The 13,922-nt window shown below is 42.4% G+C and overlaps 1 protein-coding gene across 20 annotated transcripts in view; it reads left to right on the plus strand.

Moving 5' to 3' along the window:
* Positions 1 to 13,922, plus strand: part of neb (nebulin) — a 347,384-nt gene that overhangs the window by 268,105 nt on the left and 65,357 nt on the right. For all 20 annotated transcript variants that reach the window (XM_085986921.1, XM_085986920.1, XM_085986925.1 and 17 more), the window contains 9 exons: positions 1,445 to 1,552; positions 3,295 to 3,399; positions 4,707 to 4,811; positions 6,664 to 6,774; positions 7,985 to 8,089; positions 10,104 to 10,214; positions 11,221 to 11,331; positions 12,642 to 12,743; positions 12,836 to 12,940. In XM_085986921.1, the coding sequence (XP_085843047.1) occupies positions 1,445 to 1,552; positions 3,295 to 3,399; positions 4,707 to 4,811; positions 6,664 to 6,774; positions 7,985 to 8,089; positions 10,104 to 10,214; positions 11,221 to 11,331; positions 12,642 to 12,743; positions 12,836 to 12,940 (963 nt within the window). The remainder of the gene's footprint in view (positions 1 to 1,444; positions 1,553 to 3,294; positions 3,400 to 4,706; positions 4,812 to 6,663; positions 6,775 to 7,984; positions 8,090 to 10,103; positions 10,215 to 11,220; positions 11,332 to 12,641; positions 12,744 to 12,835; positions 12,941 to 13,922) is intronic.

Below are 13,922 nucleotides of genomic sequence, written 5' to 3' on the forward strand. Positions count from 1 at the left end.
GTAGAAGAGCAAAGGGATCTCCGAGTACAAATACACAAATCATTAAAAGTAGCAACACAGGTTAGCAAGGCCACTAAAAAAGCAAACCAAGCACTAGGGTTTATTTCTAGAGGGATAGAACTGAAAAGTAGGGAAGTTATGCTAAACCTGTATCGAACCTTGATTAGACCACACTTGGAGTACTGCGTACAATTCTGGTCGCCATATTATAAAAAGGATATAGAGGCACTGGAGAGGGTGCAGAAAATATTTACAAGGATGATACCAGAAATGCGAGGGTATACATATCGGGAAAGGATGAACAGGCTGGGTCTCTTTTCTCTTGAAAAGAGAAGGCTGAGGGGTGACCTAATAGAGGTCTTTAAAATTATACAAGGTTTTGATAGAGTGGATACAGAGAGAATGTTTCCACTTGTGGGGAAGAGCAAAACTAGAGGCCATCAATATAAGATATAAATAGGGAATTCAGGAGAAACTTCTTTACCCAGAGAGTGGTGAGAATGTGGAACTCGCTACCACAGGGAGTGGTTGAAGCGAATAGTATGGATGCATTTAAGGGGAGGCTGGACAAGCATATGAGGGAGAAGGGAATCGAGGGTTACGCTGATAGATTTAGATGAGGAAAGACGGGAGGAGGCTCGAGTGGAGCGTAAACACCGGCATGGACTGGTTGGGCAGGATGGCCTGTTTCTGTGCTGTATATCCTATGGAATCCTATGTAATTAGTATCTGCAGTCAGCACATATGCCCTGGACATTCTGTCTTCTTTCCCCCCCATCCCATATAAGCACATCTACTTCCTGAGTTCACAGAGGTCATACTTGCTTTTAAAATAGCAGCTAACACTGCAGAGCCAACTCATTTTAGCACAATTAAGTGAATACATTTTTTCACCTAGATTACAAATGTTACCTTGTTTTCAGTCATCTATCTGTTGCATGATTTATAACTTCAAATTCATCAGTTTATTCAAATTGTTGCATATTAATTACAATACGAAATACACTTTAGACATTTACCATTAAAATTACATTTTTTTAATTCATTCATGAGATGTGAGCGTCACTGGCAAGTCCAGCATTTATTGCCCATCCCTAATTACCCTTGAGAAGGTGGTGGTGAGCCGCCTTCTTGCACCGCAGCAGTCCGTGTGGTGAAGGTACTCCCACGGTGCTGTTAGGGAGGGCGTTCCAGGATTTTGAACCAGCGACGATGAAGGAACGGCCAACATAATTCCAAGTCAGGATGGTGTGTGACTTGGAGGGGAACTTGGAGGCGGCGGTGTTTATTTTGTGCAACTGAAAAATTATATTTCACCGCATGTCTGTGGGATAGAGCCATGTAAGGGAGGAACAGGATGGAGCCTCCTGTAATTCGGAGAAAGCAGCTTGTATAATGATCACATTTTTATTTTGTAACCTTCCATTTTCTTTCTTGATCACAGATAAAGTATAAACTGGATTATAACCAGAATAAGGCCAAGGGCTATACCTCTATCCACGACACACCTATGCTGCTGCATATGCAGAAGGTGAAGGACAGAATCAGTGCTGTGAGTATCCACCACACTCGGTGAATAGAAATACCTTTGTCAATATGCATGCACTCAAGTGATATGGTGCATGCTGGTCTCTTCATTATTTACAACACTGCTTTAGAATAGCAAAATTGTTTCTTCATTACACCCTCCTGTCAATCGTCCCTATAGTCTCAGTAAATAAAATGGGGCAAATCTTGTTGGAGCGGCGCATCTCAGGGCATGTGCCATTAGTTGGACTTCTTGCTGCATTCTTCAGCTCAAATTTTTTTTTGTGCCGTAACTTGCTGGAAGTGTGAGCTGATAATGGCACGACGAGGGCAACAGGGCATCTGGGACCATAGTGAACGACGATAGCAACAGTGTATCTCCTCAAGCGATGAGATTTAAAGATTGAGAAAGAAACAGAGGAACGACGGTGAAAGGGAATGAATTAGAGTCAAATCAGGTACAGAAAGTGAAATAAAGAGAGGGAAAGAAAGAATGGATTTAGGGAGAGAGAAAATTGAGACAGAAAGTAAAGTAAGAAAAAACATTTTTTAATTTTTTTAAACCTCCTAACAACAATTTACTACATGGTGGAATGAGATTCAATAGTTAAAATTGTTCCCTTTCTCAGCTGGAGAGATTGATTTGGCACTGCAATAACAATTATCATGTCATTAATATTACGCTGTTAATTATGAACCCTAACTTTCTGCGGTGAGTTTAATGGGCAATCAATGTGCAAATCTAGCAAGTTCTTAAAAATAACGGGGAGGCTAAGGGCAAGGTGCTGTTTGTGCGAAGCAAATAGCGGAGCGGCGTAAATCGACCAGCAGCTTCTGGTGATTCGCAACTCCTGCCGTATCTCTTCATCCCCTGACCTTGCTGACCGATTGACGCATCAATACCGGTGTACGTCATTAGCAATTGTTCCAGCAAGATTTGGCCCAAAGTGTTTTTGCAATGTGAATTGTTCAAGAGCAAATCATGAGCAATTTTTGCCTCAGTTGCAATTTAATTTAAATCTTAAATTAAATGTGTGTTCTTTTCTCATGGTGCTGTGCTACCCTGCATATAAGGAAATTATTTTTTTAAAGAAACCATCTGCTGATTTTTATTTGCCATATCGCCCCGTGGTAGATTCAGCAAATAATGATTCTAGCATGAAGAGCAGATTCAGTAACTCAATCTGAGATACAGTAACTAAATGATGTTACATAGAATTAAGAGTAGAGAAACTGGCCATTCGACCCAACTGTTTAATGCACCCTACTTCATCCAAGCTTTTCAGCGTAATCTTCTATTCCTTTCCGTACTTCACTGGCTTCTCCTTGAATGACTCCAGACAATGTTTAGCCTTGCTAGGAGTGGATGTGTCAACAGCAGTAAGCTTCAGCGCTTGCCTGCCAGTTAATTATACAAAAGTAAAAGGATACTATTATTTCCGTGTGTAATTGAGACACGGACTGCAGGAGTTGGTTATAACAGGTCTTTACTGAGTGGAGACAACCTGGAACTACTATGCAAAAGTTACTACACAGGCTTATATACAGGGGTGGTCACTACTGGTACTGCAGTATACAGGGGCTGCAGAATATAGTTCCTTCTGCAAAGCACATACACTACAGATACAGTCAACGATTACTAACTAATGACAGTTAACTCACTAAATTCGCTAAAAGTGCATTTTTAGCCGACGGAAGGACTCTTTAAAATATGACATCAAAATTCCTGTGATCAACAGAATTGTAATCGTTTCTCTTTGTTGGCAGTTGAAATACAGGGAGATATATGAAAAGAACAAAGCTAATTGCAACATTGCTGGTGATGCCTTTGCGATCAGGGCTGCCAAGAGTGCATACAAGAACACGACCAATGTAAGTGTTATCAACATGTTCTGACCTGAAAGAAAGAAAAGACTTGCATTTATATAACGCCTTTCACTACCTGACGACGTCCCAAAGCGCTTTATAGCCAATGAAGTACTTTTGGAGTATAGTTACTGACTATAGCATCACAGTCAGGGTGAAAATCCATCTCTCAAATGCCTACTCATATGGCTGTCTATATGTTGTATAAGAACATAAGAACATAAGAACATAAGAAATAGGAGCAGGAGTAGGCCAATCGGCCCCTCGAGCCTGCTCCGCCATTCAATAAGATCATGGCTGATCTGATCCTAACCGTCAATCTACTATCACAGAACCATCTCCTGAATCTAACAGAATTAGACATTAGAAAATGGGGCATATAGAGTTTGCAAAGGCTTCTCCATTTTCAGACACATTTTGTTGTTGGAAAGTGAAATTATTAGAATTTTTTTTATTCGTGGGCGTCGCTGGCAAGGCCAGCATTTATTGCCCATTCCCTAATTGCCCTTGAGAAGGTGGAGGTGAGCCGCCGCCTTGAACTGCTGCAGTCCTTGTGGTGAGGGTACTCCCACAATGCTGTTAGGGAGGGAGTTCCAGGATTTTGACCCAGCGACGATGAAGGATCGGCGATATACTTCTAAGTCAGGAAGGTGTGTGACTTGGAGGGGAACTTGGAGGTGGTGGTGTTCCCATGCGCCTGCTGCCCTTGTCCTTCTAGGTGGAAGAGGTCGCAGGTTTGGGAGGTGCTGCCGAAGAAGCCTTGGCGAGTTGCTGCAGTGCATCTTGTAGATGGTACACATTGCAGCCACAGTACGCCGGTGGTGGAGGGAGTGAATGTTTAAGGTGGTGGATGGGGTGCCAATAATTAGGATTAATTAAACAAATCAAATTGTCATGGTAATGTAGATATGCTAACGCTGTATTTCCTGGGTGAGTAATCTAAACGCTTGGCCACCAGTTAAACACCTCTCCCGATTTTCATTTCCAACTATTGTCCAACGTCAAAATGCCCCCCACTGTCTCGAATCATAAATGAGCAGTCACTTGGGCAAGGTATATGACTGCCAGTGCCCATGGAGCTGTGCCCCATCATAGTCACTGCCTTGATAGGAGATGGGAGAGAAGAAACGTTAACTTCAGGGCAGCTATATAAAAAAAGTATCAGTGATGGCTTGCAAATGGAGAATGGACACATTTTCAAAGTGTGGAAACTAAATGACACTGAACTGTGTAGCTCACAGAAACGTTTAATCAATAATTATTGTATCACAATATACTCGGGTTTCAATTTATTTTCATTGCTTGATCTGCAGCTTGACTACAAGAAGAAGTATGAGGCCACCAAGGCCAAATGGATATGGACTGCAGACAGACCTGACTTTGTGCAGGCGTACAAGGCCTCGCAGCAGCAGAGCGACGTAAGTGGAACATTGAATTATTCTGTAGTAATGCCTATGGTCATGATGCTTTATGCACATTGGTACAGTACGTATAATCGAACATTAGAACATAAGAAATAGAAGGAGGAGTAGGCCATTTGGCCCTTCGAGTCTGCTCACAATTCAATAAAATCATGGCTGATCTTCTACCTCAACTCCACCTTCCTGCACTATCCTCATATCCCTTGGTTCCCTCAGTATCCAAAAATATATCGACCTCTGTCTTGAATATAATCGACGACTGAGCATCCACAGCCCTCTGGGGTTGAGAATTCCAAAGATTCACTACGCTTTGAGTGAAGAAATTTCTCCTCATCTCAATCCTAAATGGCCGACCCATTATCCTGAGACTGTGACCCCTAACAAACCTTGAATTTACAAACTTATGTTGCGGTGAGCTTGTCTCTTGATCCAGGTGAAAACTATGTTCTAGTCAATAGCAGAGTTTGAACTTCAATAAGAAGTTATTCTTAGAACCAACTAGTTTGTTGGTCCGTATGATTTTGTGATAACAAAGTGTGACTGTAGATACACTTTACAAAGATGCATCATATTAAACAATGGTAATATACAATACCAAAGATGAAAGTTAATTATGAGCTTGGATTTATTTCTGGGTGTCCATTTTAGACTTTGAGTTACTCCCACTTAAAAATGAGTAATGTAAGAGGACCAGTTAGCATCGACAAGTAATCCATTGCTAGCTTATCTGAGGGCCAGTGTCTTACTTACTGCTGAACAACCACTTTATTCAGTGATGTGTGAAATAGTTCAGTAACTATAAGCATGATTAGCAGAAATGAAGCATTGAAGTCAAACAGTTCGGCGGATTAAGGCTGGCCAGTATTGTGCTGCCCTGGTTGCCAGCAAGGTAATTGGGTGGGAGATGGGGGGGTGGAGGGGTTCATGATCGTGGAACGAGTGGTCCCAGTGTGGCAACAGCACAGATTATCTTTAGTGGGGCCCGGAGATGCAGGAATGCTCCTCTGGGCCCCACAAAAAGAAATTTCAAACTTACCTTTGCTGGTTGTCTCCGGCTCTATCGCCTTTGGAATTGATTGCACAACGCACGCGCCAACCTAAAATGGCAATCGGGGTTCCTAGGATCCCAAATAGCATCTTAAAAGGGGCTTCTCAAAATGGTGACAGTTGCATCATTGGGTTAACAGGGCGGTAAGGCTACCAACCCTATTTTGACCGCCCAGTTAATGCCAGGCGCAACAAATTGAAATCGCCACCAGAGAGTGAAATAGAAAAAGATAATCCAAATAAGAAATGTGATGTGAAATCAGTAGAGACTAGTACCCCGAAAATGCTGAAAATTCACAGCAGGTCAGTCAGTATCAGGAGGCTGGAAGCTCAGCATTTTAGTAAGGTTGGTAAATTGAAGGGAGCAAAAGGGGTAAGGCAGGGAGAGAGAACCAACAAGCACACCATTCACAGTGAGGGAGTGGTTTAAATAACTTGCAAACTGCTTATTAGAGCATAGGAACTGCTAGATGAAAAAAGATCAAGGTCCATCTAGTTCGCCTTCTAACCATCCTGGTAATCAATGATAGTGGAGTTGTTGACTAAACATTGCAATCAATTGCTAATAATTAGTCTACAACAGACCCAGACTGTTAGATGACATGAAAGATCAGTGAGATAATGCAGAAATATAAAAAGGATAAAAGAATGTGCAAATAGTGGGGAATGAAAAGATATAGAGAAGGACCATTCAAATGTTAAATTCAAACTCTCTATATTGAGTTACTTTGGTACCACAGTATCACCTGACGCTGATGTTTACATGCCATTGTTAATTCAAACTCTTAATTGTTTGTGACAGGTGGATTACAAATTGGACAGAGAATTTTTGAAAGGTTGCAAGATCTCAGTCCCCGTTTTTGGAGACAAGAACTTGACATTAGCGGTACAAAATACAGACTTGGCCAGTGGGGTAAGTGCTGATTATCCATAAATTTAGCACATGGTCCTATCACTGTTGGAACCTGAGCACAATTCAGCTCAGACTGACAGGATTAAGATCTCTTGTTCTGCTGACTATGTGAAATGAGGCTGGGATAATCTCAGTTCGGTACCTAATGGTTGTGAGTCCATAGCACAACATTACTATAATTTAGCACAAATTAGCATTTTCACTCAGGGAGGTTGATGTAAGAATTGTGTGGCGGGGGGGATGCTGAAATCACACTGCTGCATTAGGACAGATCTTCTGAGATTGACAGCAAAGCAGATTATTGAAGAGAGCGGAGAGAGCTTTACTCTGCATCTAACTCCTACCGGGTGTCTATTGACACCATTGTGTCAGCCAATGAGTTGCACTTGTCAGCCAATGAGTTGGAGGTGGGGCGGGACTTATGTCAGGACTCACAGCAAATAGTCTATTTTACAGCAAACAGAGTCTATTTTACACCGAAACTGCAGCAACTTCTCCCGATAAAGGCAGGATGATTCCTCCAACAAAATGCAAAATGTATTTCATTCCCCTCACATAAAGGACAGGACAAATAAGATAACAGTCAACCTCAACATGATACGCTCTTCTTACCAAAATCCTAATTTGTTATTTTTGTACTGCTTTCAAAATTTCCACATATGGTCTGCAATTCACTATCAGGAATACAAAGCATCAGCAGGGCTATTTTCTATGTTATATAACCAACCACCACCCCCCCCCCCACACCAAATTTTGAAGAAGCATTTTTCTTTAAACCTTACAAACAAAGCAAAATTTGCCTGGCAATTATCTTTTTTGGTGGGTGGTGGGAGGGAAGAGTTAATATTTTAAGAGTAAAAGAAGATAAGACAGATCTCACATGAGTAAGAATTCCTTTGGTCACTATGTGGCTCTAAAAGAAAGTGCCTATGGTTTCAGTACAGACACTGAACAGAGGAAATATTCATGGACCCATTTACAAAGCTACACATTGCAACACGGGGAATCCTTACCCCATTATCACTAAGTTTACCCGAGGGAAGGAAATATCTGCAGGGCTACGGGGGAAAGAGCAGGGGATTGGAACGGTCTTTCAAAGAGTTGGCACAGGCACGAGGGGCCGAATGGCCGCCTCCTGTGCTATATGATTCAATGATTCGGTTAGTGTGTCTTTGATTCCCAGATATTAATTGCTTTGTGCCATTCTCAGGTGAAATACAGACTGAAGCATGAGAAGGAAAGAGGCATCTACCAACCGGTTCCAGACACACCACAGATGCTCCATGCTAAATCTATCTGCACCCTAATGTCCGAGGTACTGCAGTTACTTTCTATCATGTGTACATAACCCCTGAATAGAATACACCGTGGTAAAGTTACTTTTAATATACTAGCGGATCTACTGTGGCACTGCTCATGGTGGTTTGGAGGATATGCAATTTTATGAGGACAGGACCTGATGCACAATGTATTATTCTGCTGCTAAAATACTACTGTTTGTAACTTGACAGCTGCCATTTTAGGCCACAAGGTGCAATAGCTGTGCCTTCCTGGGTCAAGTAGATAAGGTAGAATGTAGATGGTCTGTGAAGGAGCAGGCTTCGCAGAACAATTTACCTTTTCTCGTTCTATGCTATCTTATGCCCTTATGTTTCTTAACTCATTAACACCACATCTGTACGTGATGAGACACAAATACTCCTTTGTGACTGGTGCTGCAGGGCAAGGACATGCAGAGTACTGATAACTTACGTGACACGAGGAACTAAAACAATTCTCCACAAGTGAGAGAAAGGCCAGGAGGGTGAAATTCCTCCTGTCAATAACTTTCCAAAAAATCACTATGAATACAAAATCAAAAATCCATGCAGACCTCTTCTCTCAAAACATTAAAAGATGGGATTTCAACCCACGTTTTTTAAATGATAAAAGGCACCAGTGAGTCAGTACAAAGAAGGTTCACTCGGTTAATCCCGGGGATGAGGGGATGGACATATGAGGAGAGGTTGAGTAGGTTGGGACTCTACTCATTGGAGTTCAGAAGAATGAGAGGCGATCTTATTGAAACATATAAGATTGTGAAGGGGTTGGATCGCGTGGATACGGGGAGGATGTTCCCGATGATGGGTGAAACTAGAACTAGGGGGCATAGTCTTAGAATAAGGGGCTGCTCTTTCAAAACTGAGATGAGGAGGAACTACTTCACTCAGAGGGTGGTAGGTCCATGAAATATGCTGCCCCAAAAAGCTGTAGAAGCTACATCATTACATAAATTTAAAACAGAAATAGACAGTTTCCTAGAAGTAAAGGGAATTAAGGGTTACGGGGAGCGGGCAGGAATTTGGACATGAGTCTAGGTTCGGATCGGTCATGGCCCTGTGGGTAGCGGAGCGGGCCCAGGGGCCGTGTAGCCTGATCCTGCTCCTATTTCGTGTGTCTAATTCTGTTAGATTCAGGAGATGGTTCTGTGATAGTGGATTGGCAGTTAGGATCAGATCAGCCATGATCTTATTGAATGGCGGAGCAGGCTCGAGGGGCCGATTGGCCTACTCCTGCTCCTATTTCTTATGTTCTTATGTTCTTATGTAATCTAATTCCATTACAAACTGCTCGGATTTTGCTCTTATGGTTTAGGGTACCTCAGCTCCTCAGTTAAATTGCAATTAGTAACTATCTTATGAGTATCCATAATTTTCACAAGTTATGACATTGCTCTGTATCAATCAAATAAGAGACATATCATTGAACACATATCATTGAACCCTCAATCATGCGATATATCACCATAGTTTGACACAAGGTACCACATCGCCATGGCGATTAAAGGAGTTATTCTCATCTTCAGTTCCTCAGGGATCAATTAGCTTTGTCGTGCTTACCTGTGGAGCCTTTATTAGGCAAGAGTTCCGTTGGGCCTAACAATGGTGTAAGTGGAGGAACTCGCAGGATAGCTTCACGAACTCCTCCAGACATATCCCTTTGACATTGCGGAGGGAGGAAGGTTGAAGAGTTGCCTGCCTTCCTGACTGCAATCTCACACTTTTTGCACGGGGCAGAAACTGGTTGCACCCCAAATTCGACGAATTTAGCCGCTTTGGCCCCCACAATTTCAGGATCCATTATTAATTTTTTCTCTAAAAGATCTGAAACCTGATATAGCAAGTAGATACATATTCCCATTTGAAAAAGTTAATGTAGTGAATTATTATTATTTGTTAAAGGCATTGGAATAATGTCCTCATTTTCCTTGAAGGCAAATAACTTTGCAATAGTCTTTTCTCAACTGCCCCTAAGTTATGCGTCTGTTCCTCCCTTTCTCTGATTTGCAGAAAAAATACAAAGAAGCTGTTAAGAAAGAACTCCCCCGTGCCGCTTACACGACACTACCCCAGACCCGTGGAACTTCACATGTTAAGGAGGTGTCCAAGTTACTCAGTGGGGTGAGTATTCAGCATGTACCACATCCCACGTGAGAAGACTGGGCCATCAGCAGCCTTTCTATGCGTGGCTATACAAGATTGCCTTGGGATGCAATTTTTTGTAACCCTCTATGACCTTAGTTGAAATTGGGCAGATGGATGAGTTGAGACCTACTGCCCGCTCACCACTTCGGCCAGGATTTTGGCCCTCCGCTGGGACCACCACTGACTGTTCCTTCCTCACCTGTTGCATGCAAATAGTGGATTTGCTTTCTTTCCTCACTTCCCGGCGTCGCACTGAGGAAGGTAGTGGTGGGCCTCAGGAAGTGGAGGTAACTGCCCTGAGGTGGGCACGGGCCTTGTAGTGGCCTCCTCTCCCTCCATTTTGTCCCCAGTGAGGAACCCCATCTCTGCCAACATCTTCAGTAGGTCTTGGTTCCCAATCTACGGGGAGCCTCATGGTCCCTCACTGGATTCTCCAGTGCCACCACACTCTCCCAGCTGCGGAGTTTCCTCCTTTGCTGCTGTGTATTTTCAGTTAATCTGTTATTCATAAAAAAAATACATAGGATGTTCAACAGCACTTTATTTTTTAAGTAACACATATACAATAATCACTAGCCATGATGGTGGACAAAACCATCCCCCACCCCAGCCCTGTGCCAGTCGCTGCTCTTAAACTTGCCACTAGCATCTTACTAACAGTCGCCTGGGCTGACTCACTCTGATTTTCATTCCCTTTCGAGGGACGCAACACTTGATGTGGGAGATCATGGTCATGGATCTATATTTTAGCAAGTATGAGGTGGAGCACATTTAAATATCAGTGTGTTGCACCACCTCAGCAATATTGTAACACGAAAGAGACTCTCAACAACGGGCTAAGCTGGATGAGCTGAATGACCCTTTTTACATTCCTGAATTTCTATGTTCTTCTTGCATTTCTCATGGAGTTTTGAAAAAATCAGAAGTGATAAGGATTTACAAGGCATTAATTGATTGTTAATATCAATTTCTTTGACCACAGAAACTGTACAAGCAGAAGTTTGAGAAAGATAAAGGCAAATCCTCATATTCCATTATGGTGGAACCCCCAGAAGTGAAGCACGCCATGAATGTGGCCAAGTGTCAGAGTAACGTAAGCATACAAATAACTTTGCTTTTTTTTTTGGTGGCCTGTATTCTTAATCTTCCTATTGAGTGAAATGTAGTTACAGAAGAGGGCATAGAAATGAAGAGGAGCGCCAAGATATTTCTATCAGGTTATATATACACACGTTAGGCACAGAAATTCCTAGTAATCGGTTGCAGGTTATTGTTAGGTTGTAGGAATTAACGAATTCCTACGAATAACGGAGATCGACTCAAGAGAACAATCAAACAGGTCTTTACTCAACGGAGATGCCACGAGGACTGCCGTCCCGTGGTTTGCGACGTGACGTCATCGCGTTTGCCCACGCTCTTAAAGGGGCCACGCCCCGTACATGCAAACTCTATATACAAGACATAGTAATGCCTAACACAATGGTACAGGTTTAGACTGGTGTTAGAACATTGTTAAAGAGAATTATATACAGTTAGCCAGAGTCATTCAGTGATTCTGCCACAAGGTCAGTGTTTTAGATAAACTGATCCTGTGTCGACGGGTGGTCTCCAGACAGCATGATTATCCACTGCTTCCCACCGAGTTTCCACCCGGAATGGGCAGGAAGTGAGCCAGCACAATTTAAAGGAGCCCCAGCTGTTAAAACCAGCTGACCCTCATTCTGCCGCGGGCAGGAAGTTAATTCGCCAGTCCGCTTTTCCCACCGAAAATCCAGACCCACAATGCAATCTTCAGAATCAGATAGTGATTATAAACTGGTCAAGCTTTGCTCTTGCAGTTTATCCAATTCATGCCTTGTGATCATTCTCAAGTGCCAAAATAAATCTTTTCCACCAAGCTTTCGGTCACCCCATCTGGTGCCACCCCATCCACGCCAGTGTACCCTTTAAGCTTTGAGCGTGCACGGCCACGCAGTAATATGCAAGGTACCACGCAGGCCGCTCACGAGCTTTTCCATTTGAAATACTGCGCATGTGCAGAACTTTAAAGGGACCACGCATTGAAATAAACAGGCCGCGCACAACAAAGACAATTTAGCGGGAACATTGCTCCACACCTCAGTATCCATTCCCTTATCTATTCCTAGTTATTTTTTCTCCTCACCGCTCCCCCACCACCCCACCCCTCCCCCTCCCGCCCCCGCAAATTGCCTTGAGTTGCTTTATAATTCCGAATGGTTGATTTTTATTGTTGTCTGTACATATATATATATATATATAATATATGCAAAACAGAAACTTTAGAACATAAGGAATGAGCAGTTTGTTTCAAAAGGACTTATCAAGCAACATTCTCTGGTAAAGTATTCTGGCAGTGACAAAGAAATGTTCTCCATCTCTCAGATTCAATACAAGAAAGAGGCTAAATCCAAACTAGCTTACTCATCTGTGGCAGATAGGCCAGATATTATGAAGGCCACTGAAGCTGCCAAGTTAATAAGTGATGTAAGTATGTTTCATAATTTTGAGCAATATGCTACAACATATTACCCAGGTTTAAGTACAGCCCGTCACATGAGTTCTGTATGTTCCTCCAGATTGGATACAGAACAAAGGCACGTGAGGAGGCTAGTCGTGGTATAATCAGCCTTGGACGTCCAGACATTGAACTTGCCAAAGAGGTTTCCAAACTTACCAGCCAGGTAAAAAAGTTAACGAGAATTACAGATACTTTACTAGCCACAAAAATACAACAGGCTCGTCAGATTGCTTGAGACTCCAAACTGTGTCAACCTATACTGTGTCATATCAGATTATATCAAGTCATGTCACACTGTATTAAGCTGTGTTATATCACGTCAAACTCTATCCAAAAATACATTGTAATTGTGTGACAAAGTACATGAAGGATAAAAGCAAAGCAATGAAATGAAAAGAAAACAGTTCAGCAGACTGAAAAGGGAAAATCTGATGCATCATACAAGATACCGTCTCTTCTATAAGTCAATGGTTTGTCTCCTTGTGTTTCAAGTGTGGTTTTAAATCGGTAACTAGTTTCTCATATCCATTCTTGCACTGTAATTTCCACCTCCTTCTGGCTATAGTACTAATATTTATTTTTGCAGGGCATTTGTCATCATTCTGTGTATTTTTCTTCCAGCCATGGGCTACATTTAAATGCTGTGAGTAACCAGCAGCATTGTTACTCTCAACTTTGTCCTGCTTTTTATCAGCAGTAAACACAGCCGACTACAAGTGTGAGTAACAGGAGCAATTACATGGGCTTGTAGATCAGGACAGAGCATTCTTAACAAGTAATCGATCAATAGCAATACTGACCTGCCAAGTGAATTGCTCCCTTATGTGGCAGAGTGACCAGTGATAGAGAAAAGCAAAGTGATAGCTTGGACTCCAGAGTAAGCTGTATTGCATGTAAGGCTATTGCCATTCCCATGGCTGAAGCCTTGTTCTCAGGAGCCTGTTTACTCTGACACCAAGTAATAGAGCCAGGATTTTTTTTTAATGTAGTGAATAAGAGAGAGTATTGCTAACTATAAGACAAACCTTTCACCCACTGCAGTTGGCAATGGACTACGGCTGTTGCAGTCTTGAAAATCCCACCCATCTTTGGAGATTCCACCTCCATGTTCTCCTTAAGGCAGCCAGCGCGCTCACATAAATAAG

The sequence above is a fragment of the Somniosus microcephalus genome, chromosome 4 (genome assembly GCF_052327205.1).
Source record: "Somniosus microcephalus isolate GS21.2 chromosome 4, FLI_Smic_1.0, whole genome shotgun sequence".
NCBI classification, from domain to species: domain Eukaryota; kingdom Metazoa; phylum Chordata; class Chondrichthyes; order Squaliformes; family Somniosidae; genus Somniosus; species Somniosus microcephalus.